This window comes from Eufriesea mexicana, unplaced genomic scaffold (genome assembly GCF_001483705.2).
Source record: "Eufriesea mexicana isolate 0111107269 unplaced genomic scaffold, ASM148370v2 scaffold4744748277, whole genome shotgun sequence".
NCBI classification, from domain to species: domain Eukaryota; kingdom Metazoa; phylum Arthropoda; class Insecta; order Hymenoptera; family Apidae; genus Eufriesea; species Eufriesea mexicana.
The window spans coordinates 56,268-71,597 of record NW_016907895.1 but is presented as its reverse complement, the minus strand read 5'-3'; the positions used below and the strand labels follow the sequence as shown (position 1 = coordinate 71,597).

General features: G+C 45.7%; 1 protein-coding gene across 1 annotated transcript in view; it reads right to left on the bottom strand.

Annotated features, from left to right (window-relative positions):
- The window catches only part of LOC108555387 (uncharacterized), a 67,677-nt gene that overhangs the window by 6,905 nt on the left and 45,442 nt on the right, over positions 1-15,330 (bottom strand). The window contains exons 2-4 of the mRNA XM_017911018.1: positions 7,749-7,794; positions 7,510-7,677; positions 3,344-3,563 (exon numbers count right to left, since the gene is read on the bottom strand). Coding sequence (XP_017766507.1) covers positions 3,344-3,563; positions 7,510-7,677; positions 7,749-7,794 — 434 coding nt within the window. The remainder of the gene's footprint in view (positions 1-3,343; positions 3,564-7,509; positions 7,678-7,748; positions 7,795-15,330) is intronic.

The window sequence follows — 15,330 nt, the reverse complement described above, 5'->3', positions numbered from 1 at the left end:
CGACCTTAGTCGTCCTGGGTGCCAATCCGTGCACACGACCGGGGGATGGGCCCTGCAGTCGGAATCATTGCAAGAGCGTGCCTGCCTGCCCCTCTAGCACTTGGTGGCTATGTGGTTATGTTTGCATAGAGCCGGGGTATGGAGCATGCGCGTGATTCCGACTGTTAGGCCTCGCATAGGACCCTCGGATTGACTCTGGGTGTTTCACTGGTTCGTTGGCTGCCTTAGGTCATCGAGTAAGCCATGGCGAGGTCGGCGGTGGCAGGGTAGGTTAGGCCCGATCGGGAGGGTGCCGAGGCACGAAGTTGTTCTTGTACACGGAATACGTGGCGTAGGCTAGTCGGACTTTCGAATAATGCGAACTCCCTTTCGTAAGACACGAAATATAACAAAGTGTCAGTAGCTTCGCTTTAACTTCTTTCGCTCCAAGTTAGGTTAGGCTACCTTTGATACAGGTAGCACCAGTAGGCTGCGTCACTAGGACGCATGTCTGGGTCTCGATGCGTAGCCACCTCCACGTGGTGAGATCTGGTAATTGGTATCGTTTCCCAAAGAGAAATCTTTGGAAAACGATACCAAGCTAAGAGCTACGCACAAAGTTCAAGATATTTCCTAACTCATAAATTTTCTAAGTTCCCTTTGAACTTTGTCAATTTTTCGAAATTTTATAACAGAACGAATATGATTTAACTGCTTCACCTCGATTTTGATTAAACTAACTGACACCATGATGATGTTGTAAAACCAACCACTCTACATAAGAGAAAATCGACGCGAGTATTCCTAGATGTCCCCAAACCGAGGCTGACAGCATTTAAACCTGTATCGCGCCTTTGACTCCAACATCTTCGTTAAAAATACACTCGTGAAAACGAACCTATCAAAATGATCCGAGCATTTATCTCGTATCACTAATTAGCGGTACAACTATTACAGACGACAAGGCTAATCACCGTTTCCTTTACTCAAACTCCGATAGTTGCGATCTACAGGGTAAATCACCCACTTCTTGCTACACATTCGTTCACGAGTCGAGGTGTACAAAAGCATCCTAATCAGAGGTAACGATACTCGCGTCTTCCGACTCACTCTATGACAACTTAGCGGGGAGAAGCCTACAGGTCGGCTTCGTTGATGTTAGATCCCGAACGTGCTCGCAGACTACGTGGGATTTAATTACGATCCTCCTCTCGAAGCGTCTGGTTTCAAACTTCCCTATTTTACCCTGATTACAACCTACTGGGAGAAAAAGCGAGCGCAGAGTCGTTGCCTGGTCGAATCGCGAGGCAGAGGAAACGCTGAGCCCAAAGATCGCTCGAAGCCCGGTCTTTCATTTAAATCTCGTTACACCGAACTCGTGAGATTCTAAATTACGAACGAAACGGAGATCCGCGAGGTAAAAAGCGACCGTCTCCCGGTTGTTAAGGCTCCAATTATAGGAATACCAGGTGCGTGTCTAGCTCGATCATTACTCTTCGCCTCTCTTCGCCTCCCGACGACCGTGATGGCGATACTTCGGTCTAAACAGGCCATTCGCTAATTGCTCGCGTGCTCTTCTTTTCAGCGCGATCCCGATTACGATCGCGCGATCCTTGCCTCGCGGATGTTCGAACGGTGGCGGCTCGTGTAGAAAACACAGGTCGCGTTCGCGAGAACGACGTCGGGGATGAGAGGCAACTGACCGTGGAAGGCTGACGTCGGAGGATGCGGCGAAGACGAACACGAGGAGCAGAAGAAACGAGACGAAAGTCTAGTCCCGGGGGTCGTCGAAACGAGCGTGCCAGGAGGATACATTAAAGCTAATGGACCTTCTTTCGCGTAATCGACGATACCGCGGGTGGCCGCCGCGTTTCCCGCAGAGAGGCCCTTTACGACTTCATCTGGCCGATCTGCTGGGCCGTTGGAGAACGCTCGGTACCCACCGTCGATGAGCATGCTCGCGGCCAAGAGTCTATTTCGGGAACGTGCCACGTCGTTCTCCTAATGATTCGTATCAATTTACCTCCTGATTAAGCCACCCTTCGCAGTTGCCCTTAAACCCGTGGGCAATTACCTCGGATTTCCTGGCGGCTCGGCGTGAGCGTGAATCTCTGAAATTACGATGGAGACGGACAGGCAACGCCTGGTGAGCCAGGATTTAGTATCGAGGCACGATTTATTGGGGGAAAACGGCACAGCAATTTCGCGAATTACGGCCTTCACGGGTCACCACTTCCCGTACAGGGATAAGATCCCCGGGTGGACTCGGATCGATCTTCGCGCGGATGTAATATCGATCGAGAGAGAGGATCGAAGGAGAGGAGACGCGTCGATCGCGGCACTCTCTCGGTGTCCGGAGTGCCGTACGACTTTCCGACACCGTTTTAATTGCGTCCACTCTAACGGTAGCCATTCGCGTTCCGAATGCAGGTGCATTCCATCGAGGACGCCGTGGTCCGGAGACGATTCCGCTGGATCGATCGATCAAACGCTTCCTGGCCACGGGCTAGTCCTTTCGGTCCATGCTCGGACAGAGAAATGGCAATAATAACGGGATCGCGCGTGTGCTAACGGTCCCCGAGGGAGAAAGCGTTCGCTTTCTTCTTCCACTCTCCGGGGCGTTCCGTGTCCATTTTGGCAAATTGAAAGTGAACTTGACCGCACGAATCGTTTGATTAAGTCCTTTAAACTCGACATTTCCAATCGGGGGAAAAAGGAGAATTAATTGGTTCATCCAGAGTGACGTTTTTTGGGAGCCCAACTTTTCGATGCGAAATTTAACCCTTTGCGCTCGACGATTTTTTGGTTAAAGAAGGGCACGAGTTGAAAAATTTTCTGCCACAAGGCTGATGATATTTTTTAAGCAGTAAATAAGAATTCGTATAATAATTATCACGTAGAATTATTTAATTTCGATACCTCGCACACTGTTACAATATTTTAAATTTGATATATTGATATAATATCGAGCTTCGAAATTTTATCAAATGGCGACTGAAAGGCGCCTCTCAACTGTAAAGAGTTAACTTAAATTACTTGTTAGACGAATTTTGTTTAACCCCTTGCCCTACGATTTAAGATTCAACAGCGTGGTCCCAAAACACGAGGTAAACAGAACTGTCGAGTCTTCGATGTACCACGAGCCAGACTCGTGATAATCAATTTTGGCCCGAAAATCTGACCACGAGCCTCACACGTGGTTGTAGGCCAAAGAGGTAAGTCTCAAGTTTTGTTTAAATTATTATTGAAGACACAAATTTCGTTGATTTTTCAAGGGAGAAAGAAGTAATCTATCATTTATACTTTGGAAACTCGGAAGAAAGGAACCCTTTGATTTCATAGCATATCTACACGAGTGACTTACGTTGAACTCGAGTGGTGTTAGGCCTGTATCTCCTGTGTTCCCGATCCCAGGTCTCCGGATGCCTCTTCCAATCTTCATCGCCGACCACTCCAGTACCCCCGCTGCCAGCTATCCCTTGCAGGCCCTGTAGAGTCTGAAGAGCCTGAAGATTCGGGCTCAATGGTCTCCCTTTCAACGACGGTACTGGCACGTAGGCTGCACCCTCTCCAACGTACACCACCTTCGTGGAAAATAAACAAAATTGTGTGGATTAAACGAGGCACAACCCAATTCCGCAGACTCGGCCATCTTTGTCGAGCTATCGGGGGAAAAACGACGAGACGTCGTGAGACAAACGTTACAATAGACCCAGGCTGTTATCGACCGAGGTTTATCGTCTGTCTTGCTAACGATACGGTCGCGATTCCCGGAGCAGGAACGAGCGGTTAAAGAGGAAAAGGGAAAACGACGATGACGAGGAGAGGTAAAGAAGAGCAAACGATCGGCGCGTGACTAACGCGTCGTTGAGCTCGTTTCTGGCGTTGCTTCCACGATCGTGATACACCAGTGTTGGCATAGCACACGGTTCCGTCTGTCGTGCGATTCATCCTCTATTCGTTTCACGATCCCCAGGAATTTTCCTTTTTCTCCGCTCAGTTTCATCCAGCACTAGTCTAGGTGCTTTATGGGTCCTCCAGCGCGCCACGTGGTTGGCAAATATGGCTTCCGAGAGGAAAATCTCGTCCAGACGTCCAGGAAGATAGTAACTCGTAGTCTAGAGGTAATATCCGCTACCTCGAAACGGATATTTAGAAGAATCTCGAAAAGCAAGGCTCTCCGTGTTTCAATATCTATTCACGATTCTTCGGTATCTTCTTTGATCCAGAGGGTGTCAAAGAAAGGAGCAAGAGCAATGGAAGGACATACAACGCGGACGAAAAAGAGCACAATTCTCGCGCAATAAATGGTCCTACGGGAGCTTTAATCCCCGTTACAGTTACCGACTTCGTAATGGAAGGACACTCTGACACGATGTCTTGGAGGACGCTAGGCAATGCTTCGACGCTTATTTATTTTATGAATCGGGCAGAAACGAATCGAAATTGAATACGGTAAAGTCACCAGGTCATACGAGCTTTTTTCCGTCATCCACCAGTGTCCCAAGATTAATATCCACGAAATAGAATCGGAACTCGGGATAAGAGGGACAAGTTTCAATCTCAGAGTTGTCGTGGACCGTGATCTTACAGATAGCTAGGGGCCTAGCTGGAGCAGGAGTCACGTGGTCGGTGGTAAACGCCAGTGGTCGCAAAAAGCCTGCAAACAGTCATCATACGCCGATACCAGTGGAAACAATCGTATCTTCCGTCATCCACCAATGTCCCGAGATTAATATCCACGAAACAGAATCGGAGCTCGAAATAAGAGGACAAGTTTCATCTCAGAGTTGCTGGGGACTGTGGTCCTAAAAGTAGTCAGAGGTTTAGCTGGAGCAGGAGGCACGTGGTCGATGGTAAACGCCAGTGGTCGCAAAAAGCCTGCAAACAGTCATCATACACCGATACCACTGGAAACAATCGTATCTTCCGTCATCCACCAATGTCCCGAGATTAATATCCACGAAACAGAATCGGAGCTCGAAATAAGAGGACAAGTTCTATCTCAGAGCTGTCGTGGACTGTGGTCCTAGAGGTAGTCAAAGTCCTGGCTAGAGCAGGAGGCACGTGGTCGATGGTAAACGCCAGTGGTCGCAAAAAGCCTGCAAACAGTCATCATACGCCGGTACCAGTGGAAACAATCGTGTCTTTCATCATTCACCAGTGTCCCAAGATTAATCTCCACGTAACAGAATCGGAGCTCGGAATAAGAGACACAAGTTTCATCTCAGAGTTTCTGGGGACTGTGGTCCTAAAGGTAGTCAAAGATCTAGCTAGAGCAGGAGGCACGTGGTCGATGGTAAACGCCAGTGGTCGCAAAAAGCCTGCAAACAGCCACCATATGCCGGTACCAGTGGAAACAATCGTGTCGTTACACGCTCCTCCTCGCACCGATCTTTTCGCCCCTTTTTGCCTCGTGCTGCTTCCCTTGCCTGTTACCCGGCTCTTACGACCAGTCGAGATTCTTTCTCGGATTCCACCTCGTGTGTTCCCCAACCGAATCGTCCGGCCGCGCCGGTGATCCGACACGCAGCCTTCTCATCGTCCTCTTCCTCCGCTTCGTCCTCTTCGCCTCCCTGTTCTTCGTCCGCTTGCTCTCATTGCGCCGCGCCGGGAAATTATTGCTTTTCACGGATTCCACTTTTCTGGCATTTCTGGAACTCGAGCGGCGTTTATGGGCCACTAGAGTGGTTACAGCGTGCTTCCCCCCTTTGGTATCCTGTGTCTCTTGGCTTTACGGCGGGGCAGAGGATGCACGGGAGTATCTCCAGAGGTATCGTTTTGAGAAATGCGAGCGAGCTGGAACGTGCTGCGAAACGAGCTGCGTTAGGGGAAGAGGGTTAAGCCGAATAGCCGGCTTCCGAGGAAATGGATCGTTCCGATCCTCCTTTTCGGCGTTTAGGAACGTCGGAGCGAATCCTCTTGGGCGGTTTCTCCATTTCGCTAGAAAGCAAGACTCGAGCTGTGTCTTCGGCGCGACAGCTTTGGCTTTTTCGCGATGTTCCATTGCCGGGACGAAGAATTTTTGCGATTAGGGATGATTCCAAGTAGCGGCGTCATCGTAGCGTCACGTGGTCTCGGAGGCAAACCCGATGAGACGTCCGTGGATGGCGTAGTCCTTTCGAGACGAGATCATTCTCTTCCGTGGCCTGTTGTCTCTCGAGTTTCATCGTGACACGAGCGCTCATGCGATGATTAACGGTCGCGCGGTTAGGGCGTCGAAAGTCATTAGTCGAGCTATGATCGGTCAGATGAGAGCTAGGTGAACGCACCTATCGTATCTCGCCGCTTGTCCCTGACCTACACCTGTTCACCGACCAAACCCTGATTATACTATCATTTAGAGGTTTTTGCAAATTCCACGTGATCCGTAATTCCCGGTTTTTAACGATGGGAATCCTGCCGTGGTTGTACGCGATTACGGAACAGTCGGGTTCTTTGCTACATTTTATAGTCTCTTCTTTTGCGATTTGTTTCATTGTTGCGTTCGGTATTCGGTTCACTGGATATTCCGGGTAGGAAAAATGCCGGCGATTATTGCGCGAAAAAAGTGTCCGAGTTCGCAGTGTGCAGATTTATTACAAAATGGCAGATAAGCAGCAGTTTCTGGGTAAGCGTTCCGCGAGTTTAACCATCGTCGCGCGACTCACGGACACGCGTCGGTCTTTCCGTTTACAAACGAGCAATCGAGCGTGCAGAAGATTATGCGAAAATGGTCGAAAGGGATCTCGTTGCTACGTTGAAAGAATCCTTCGATTTCCTTCCACGGAAGCTGCTCTCGAGGTTCCCCAGTGAGTTTATGCGCCAGGATGTTTGGTATGGTAATACGGCTTGTTAAAGGGAGATTAACCCCTCCTACTGAAATTACGCGAGCAGCTCGTTATGAGCTTTCTACGCCAAATAACACTGTGTTTTCAGAGGTAGCATATACTTTAAAATTATTAGTACACGGAAATACATCCTGATACAAGTGAGGATAAATATACCGGGTGGTGCACAAATAGGCATATCTCCGTATCTTTTAAACTGTGCGTCGTACGAAAGAATGTCTTGAAGAAGAAACGCTATAGATTTTATAGGAAATTACGAAGGAACGCCAAATTTTGAGCTCGAAGGTAAGAACCTTTAACACTAGATTTACGGAACCCGTCAATTTGACGGAAGGGTTGCTCCAATTATACGATGGTAACAGATTTAGTTAACTTATATTAACACTGTTAATATAATATATAATTGTTTTTAAATTAAACTAATCGTTTAAAAAAAAAAGACACGTGGTTTCCTTTACCTGTCAATTTGACAGGTGTTCTCAGAAATATGTTTTAATTTTACTACTTTTATAGACACGTACAAATTGCGTGGACCACCCTATATAATTAAATTGAATTACAGCTTTCTATAAGATCAAAAGGAATTCAATTACATGGACATTATGACCAGCGAGTTAATTCTAGTGCAAGGGTAATCGAAGATAGAAAATAAACATGCACGATATTCTGCCAGTCAGAATTACTCTACTACGATACTCACGGCATCATGGTCGCTGGCCTCGTGAGTCAAAGCTTCTCTCGTCTCGTTATGAAGCGCATCGTCCTCCTCCGGACCAGATCCACTTCCGGCCCAATAGTCCTCGGTCGTCTCGTCCAGCACGGAGTCCTCGGCATTTCCGTCGCCCTCGCCATTCTCGTGACCCGTTGCCTTGAAAATTCACGTTTACTTTTAGCCTCCGAGACACACCTCCAACCCAAGTCATTCCTGTAACAATCTACCTGACATCGAACCGTTGCCACCGTCAGCAGCCACACGATCCCGTACCTGAAACAAGAACGAGGAACCTCGTTACTATCCAACTCTGCATTCCCGAATCCTCCAATTCCACAAGCAAACCAATCACCTTTGATTACCAATGTGAAACGAGAACAGAGATAAGGATAAAATCGGAAGGATAAAATAGATAACACGTTCACTGCCATGGGGGTCACCGGTGACTGACACTCACCTTAGCGGTGGCGCCACGGGGGTAAAAATACATAAGTAGGAAGTAAAAATACATAATTAGAGTAAATATCGATACTGATAAATTTTGAAATAGTACCATTGTTACTATAATGGTTGGAAGAAATTAATACCATACAGAACATGCAAAAATAATTTTATTTATACAAAGAAAAGGTGAACCAAAACAGTCGGCACAATATGTCGACACTTTTTTAGTGCAATTCTTTGCTCTTATTCTTCCTAGCTGATTTGAATTATTTTCATAGCACACTTTGCAAAATCGCCTTACATTTTGCACACTTCCAGATTTCTTTTTAAATTCGTGACGACGTTTTTACTGTACGAAATTGCTCGATGAAATGCAATCTTCGTGATCAGAATATTTCACTAAATACATCGCTAACTGCATCCTAAAATCGGGAATTGAAATAACTGATAATAGCAAAAATGTTCTACAGCGAGGCGGGGGTCACCGGTGACCCCCACTACGAAAAATACATTTAACGCGATTATAGAACTCACCTTACCTGTTGTAAATAATATTTCAACGTAATATGCATCGCATAATAAAATATTCATGTTGGCGCGATGGGCAATCCACGTAAAATGCGCGTGGCAGTCAACGTGTTAAGGATAAAATATGGAAACTGCGAAGGTTACAGGAGAGATTTCTAGTTGACACACGTTTGCAGGCGACTCGTTTTCCCAGTTGCACGTATGGGTTTGCCAAAGAAAGCGCAGGTTCTCCGTGATTAGCCAAGGGTAGCCGAGCAGCCTGAGAACGTGGAGCCGCCTCCTCGAGGCGCACGTCCGTTCACGCGGTAACAAGCCGCGGACCGACGCGAATTCGCGATAATGACGAAGGACAACGGTCGGGTGGAATCGCGGGAAACCATAATCGGATCATTGCCACGCGTGACTTGGCCTAATCGCGCCGCGGGATCAAGGGAGTCCTCGTCGATGCGTCAGCGAGCGTACGCCACGCATACGGAACGCGTCTCCTTCTCGCTATTCGGCCCGAGAAGCTGACGAGGCTGCCTCGTGGTTCCCAGAGAGTTCGCGATGCGACGTGAGCGAGCTGAGTCATGTTCGCGGGAGTAGGATGCCGCGCGATGAGCATCGAGATGAACAGGACGATGCTCGATCTCGTAGAAGACGTAACGCGTTGCGATCCGTGTCAGCTCGGTTCTCATAGAGCGAACCGATGAATTCGTTCCTCCCCTTTTGTTCTACCACTTCCTCCTTCTCCAGCCTTTGTCTTACCCGTCTGCCCCTTCTACTTCCTCCGTTGCACTTCATCGACTTCCTTTCTACGACGCTGATGTAACGGGTCTCACTCTTTGACATCGATCCCGCCGACTCTAACCCTGCGTGGTTTGTCTCGAGAGATTGGAGAGGATGACTCAGTTTTGATGCTTCGATGGATGCAACATGATGGAGCAATGCAGAGCGTGTTTGGAGATTGAATTAACGCGGAGAACGAAGCACCTAGGTACCAATTGAATAGATGACTTGATTATTTGACGAGGCTGTAATTAGACTCTGAAGTCTCTCTCTGAACATTATCCTTGATTTTAGTAACAGTTGATCTTGGGATTTCCCGTTCATTTACCTTCGCAAGCATATTCTTGCTCGTTTATCGATACACCGTTTCTATGTTCCACTTATCGAGAACGGCAGATGTGCAAACGGATTCTCATCTCAGACACTCCAAACTCGGATAAACTTCGTTCACACCGGTATCGTTGTATCAAACACTCGAACACTCTTCACGGGCTCGTCACGAGTACTGTCATTCTAGCAATTGTTCACGAGGACCTCTGGGGACGTTGGAAAGGGGCCATCGACGATCGGATAGAGCGGACTCGGCAAGTCGGACTCGCGATCGAGTAGGAAACGCGTGGAATTCCATGTCTTCGTGGTATGTCTGACAAAAGTTCCAGTTCATTTGAGATCGTTTGGAAAAAGTGACTCCGGAAAGTCGGTTTTTCTGTTGGTCCGCTCTGTCTGCCGATAAACACACGTTCGCGCTGATCACTATGATAAAGGCGGTAATGAGGCGGTGGGAACCGGCGTAATTTCTGTTATTGAGATAAACGCGCGTGCACGTTAACTCCACCTAATGACAGGGGTGAGGTTCCTTTCTGGGCTGTTAATTGCCAGGCTGCAGGTTCTCGCGGAAATCGACAGCTTCCCACGAACGGGAGACCTCGATTAAAAACGCGGCACGTGAAATCAATCTTCGCAACGAACCAACCCTCAACGTACCACGATGTTAATTATTTCGGCCAATCCGAGGGTACATTCTTCTAAACTTCGTACTTTGCGACTTACGTTCCGCTAGCGCGTGCCATGATCAACGAATTCGATCTTACGTCGAACCCCTTTGTCCAGTCGCGGCGAAGAATAACGCTTATAATTAATTGAGACAGGAAATTCTGGGAAATTTAACCGGAAGTCCAAGACTGACAATGTTTGCGTTAGGCCTTGTTTAAAAATCAGGCTCCTCACTGCGTCATGTTTGGCTCAATTTTCTTACCACGAGGCTCGCACGATATTCTAGACAAAGGACTTAACATGCTTCTGTAAGGGAACCGCTGATGGTCGAACCCTGGCAGTCGTCGACTTTGATGGAGACGACTTTGCGTTTGCAATCGCTCTTAATCGTCGTGAAACGATCATGCGTGTCTCCAGTCAGTTCATTGAAGACTCTCGATCGATTAAGGAATTGATGTGTGAAGAATAAAATTTTGGAGACAAGAAACCTTTCATTTTAACTCGAACCCTTTAATTTTAAACCCTTCAACCCCCTCGAACCACACCTACTTCACTTCGTAGTTCCCTATTTAATTTTCCACAAACGAAGTTCAAAGGTTACCTCGAGAACATAAGCGACGGCGTGGCTAACAAGCTCAGCAGTCCCTACTCGAGTTCCCCAAAAGGACACCGGAAGTGGAGTCCGTTAAGAGTCACGAAGCATTTCGTTCAGATCTCCCGCACAATTCTCCCCTTCCTCCAGCAGAAGTTCAAAGGTTAACTCGGAATCATAATCAACGATCACCGCTGACAAGACCGGAAGAGACTCCGGAGTTTACCTAAAGGACACCGGAAGTGCACATCTGCTTGAAACTTTTCGTACAATTTCCCTATCCACTTTCCTCGCACAGAAGGTCAGAGGTTAACTCGGAATCGTTAACAAAGATCACCTCACCGCTGACAAGATCGGAGGGGACCGCGAAGTCTACCGGAAGATGACCGGAAGTGAGGGCGATAAAAGTCACCGAAGCTTCTCGTTGATGCGTTTCAACGGATCACCGCGTTCGTTCCGCGTAATTATTATTTGCTCGCTGGCGGCAAGACTAAACAGAGCGGAAGGTGTCAGGCGTATGATGGCCGGCATCGACAGTGCGCGTGCACCAGGTCCTCCAGGAGGTGGCCGTTAATCAGCCGGGGTCGAGCGATCGCTCGCGCGGACTCGCGCTGGCGTGGGCGGCCGCGACGAATCGCGAGCGATACGTTAATCGTTGGACGGCGATGTTTCGACCTGCACGAGGAGCATCGATCACCGATCGACGTCCCGGCAAAAGCTGTTCGGAGCGAACGTTAATTGCGCCCGGGATCCCTGTGAGAACGACGAGAGCGAGCGCAGGTAAATGATTAATCTCGTTTGGGTCCGAGGAACTACCTTGTCGGATGTTGCGGGAAAAAGTACATGATATATTTAAAGGAAGGGACGTACAACTGTGGCAACGGCGAAAGTATTTCGCCCGGATGGCTACTTGGACAAAGTACCCCTGGAATGTTGGAATTTTTCAGCAGCAGGGAGTTTGGGACTATTTACTCTGACAGGGATTGGTCGGCTAATTGAGTCGCTTGGCCGAAGTGGTTAACTCGACTCTCTGAATTTTCCGCAGTTTTAGTTCCGAGGAGCTTTGTATTAGGGTGTCCCATAAGTTTCTTCCCTTTTTTTTGATGCGAAATCAATACACGATTTTCGTCGTTTAAGGTTGATTTACTGTGTTTTATATGAACCGTTCTGCTTTATTGCCTTCTTCCATCTTTCAGGAAGCCTCATTATGCCCTCTTTCCAAAATTGTTGAGACTTACTTGCAAAATATTCATCGAGGTGCGTTTTCATTTCGCTTTCGGATTTCTGACATTTATTATACAGAAACCCTTACAGTTTGATTGGGACGTTCTACCTCATCCTCCATATTCACCAGACCTTGCCCCATCCGATTATTACTTGTTTCTCTCGTTAAAAAATTCTCTCCGTGATAAATGTCACAAATCCGAAAGCGAAATCAAAACGCACCTCGATAAATATTTTGCAAGTAAGTCTCAACAATTTTGGAAAGAGGGCATAATGAGGCTTCCTGAGAGATGGTAGAAGGTAACAGAGCAGAACGGTTCATACATAACACAGCAAATCAACCTTAAACAACAAATATCGTCCATTGATTTCGCATCAAAAAAAGAAAGGAACTTATGGGACACCCTAATATAACTATATTATATATAAATTTTTACTTCTTTTTCTTCCTGGAATTAACACTAGATTCACGGACGCTATCTGTATACCTATTTCTAAGGACACCTGTCAAATTGACAGGTAAAGCAAACCACGTGCCTTGTTTTCAACGATTAGTTTAATTTAAAAACAATTATATATTATATTAACCCTTTGCACTCGGTGATTATTTTCGTTACAGAGAAATAGCAATTCAAAGACTTTCTGCTGTAACGTCGACGATATTTTTGGAACAGTGAATAAAGAATCGGGTATATATCAAGGCTTGAAATTATTTTATTTCGACATTCCATGCAATCTTAGGTTAGCTTAGATTTGATATGTTAATTAACATGAATCTTGGAAATTTGATTGAACGGTGACTTAGACTCACCTCTCGAGTGTAAAGGGTTAACAGTCTTAATATAAGTTAACTAAATCTGTTATCATCGTATAATTGGAACAACCCTTCCGTCAAATTCACGGGTTCTGTAAATATAGTGTTCACCCTTTGCGTTCGAGAGGCTTAAGATAATCAAATAAAATCAAATAATTCCACGTGTTAATTATTGTACGATTTTTAGCTCAATAGTTAGCTTAGTAAGTTAGCTTCATAGCAGAAAATCTTTGAACTCTTACTCTTCTTTAGCCAAAAAATCGTCCAGTGCAAAGGGTTAAAGAACGATTTTTTCTTTCGTATTTCCACTCGATTAATCGATTTGGCAAATGATCGCCGCGATTTACGTTTGATCCGTTGAAAGGATCTTGAAGTCGTTATTACGGTATGAAAGGCAGATAATTAATATTTTATTTATAATATCTCAGCTAAAATAAATCGTTCATAATATATTCTTAGCCAATTTCGTTTACACTCGTAGAGAAAAGATTATCCCATATTGCGAGTCTATCAACCTGGAGCACGGGGCTAGTTGATCAGCGTGAAACATGAGAGAAAAACACGAATATGCCTTATTTGTTATCACACTGGGTTAACTGTAATCATTTAACTAGTCAGTTAAATGTATGTCTTCGCAGATATAATTACCGTTATAACGATATTTCGTCCACGTAATTTATTAACACTAAACCAACCACCAGTCGAATGATCCTGCAGATTTAATGAAGCAAGCCACGTATAAATCTCGCGCGAGAAAGACAGGTATCGGAAAATTAATCGTATCCACGTTACAGCCAAAGTCGTAAAGCCGAGCAACAAAACCGGAAGCCGCAAGAAGCTCCAAAACGAGCGCATATGTCACGGGGTAGGGTGATTAAAGTCAATTGTCAAGACGAACGCGTGAAAAGAACGGATTCCAAAACGATCGCTTAAATCGCGATAATTTTGTTATGAAAAGCAAATTGATCTCCGTTAAATCGTCGCATCCGGTGGATGGCGGTCACTGGCAGAAAATCGCAGATATCCTATGTTAGTATGAAATAAATTTTACACAGTTTTATCAGTTACCTTTATCAATACCTTTGCTATTTGTACAATATACGAGTTTCTAATCGGTTGGATTCAAAGTGACTGACGCTGATGCACCAGGCAGATCTTCACAAAAACAAAAGTATTAAACTTTTGCACTCGACAATTTTTTGGCCAAAGAAGGCTAGGAGTTCAAAGATTTTCTGTTACAAAACTGACGATATTTTTCTGAGTAGGATTAAGAAATCGTATGTATAATTAATCCATTTGCATCCAAGCGCGGAATATTCCGCGAGCTATGTCTGTCGCCTATCACCGAGCGCGGAATATTCCGCGAGCTATGACTGTCGCCTATCACCAAGCGCGGAATATTCCGCGAGCTGTGACTGTCGCCTATCACCGAGCGCGGAATATTCCGCGAGCTGACATTTTCCATTACCAGTTGCCGAATATTCTTCATACGCCACGGATCACGTTTGATCCCTTTTATGAGCATCTCATCTACATCGGTTCATTATATTCTTAACAAGTTTTACTTTTATCGTGAAAATCCTTCTAACTGCCATTATGTGTAGATCCTGATACGCGCGCGGTGATACGGGCTAGTCGTCAGTTGAACGTGGCTGATGCCTGAACACGGCACCTTAAGTAGAGCCATGATGCAAATGGGTTAAAACGATAAATAAGAAATCGTATGCAATTTAAGACGTAGAATTATCTTACTTCGATATTCCACGCATCGTTGGGTAATTGTAAATTTGATATATTAATTAATATTCATGTTTAGAATCTGATTAAATATCGACTGAGAGGCGCCTCTTGAGTGCAAAGGCTTAAATTCCGGGTAATTGGTGAGGTGAAGTGAAAAAAGAAATTACAATAGCATAATCGCGTGATCATTAACCCTTTCGCGACGACACACCTCTACTATACTTCGCCATTTTTCGCGACACCGCGACTGATCATACTTCGCCACCATTTTCTGCTTTCTCTAATGCCTGTACTACCTTTATTTTGAGTTCCTTATTGAAATTAATAGATACATCACTAATACATATTACATATATCCCTTTGAACTCGACGATTTTTTGACCAAAGAAGGATAGGAGTTCAAGGATTTTCTGTTACAAAACTGACGATATTTTCCTGAGCAGTGAATAAGAAATCGTCTGATAATTAACACGTAGAATTATTTGATTTCGACACCTAGCACACAGTTACATTATCTGAAATTTGACACGTTTATAAATATCGAGCTTCGAAATTTTATCAAATGGCGACTGAAGGGCGCCTCTCGAGTACAAAGGGTTAACACTGCGTTATTAGCTCTAACACTCATCAATAGGTAGAGTCGTTCGTTTCAAATTATTATGATATTTCCTATATCCTTGATCAGCGAGCGTTTGGATGAGAGCGG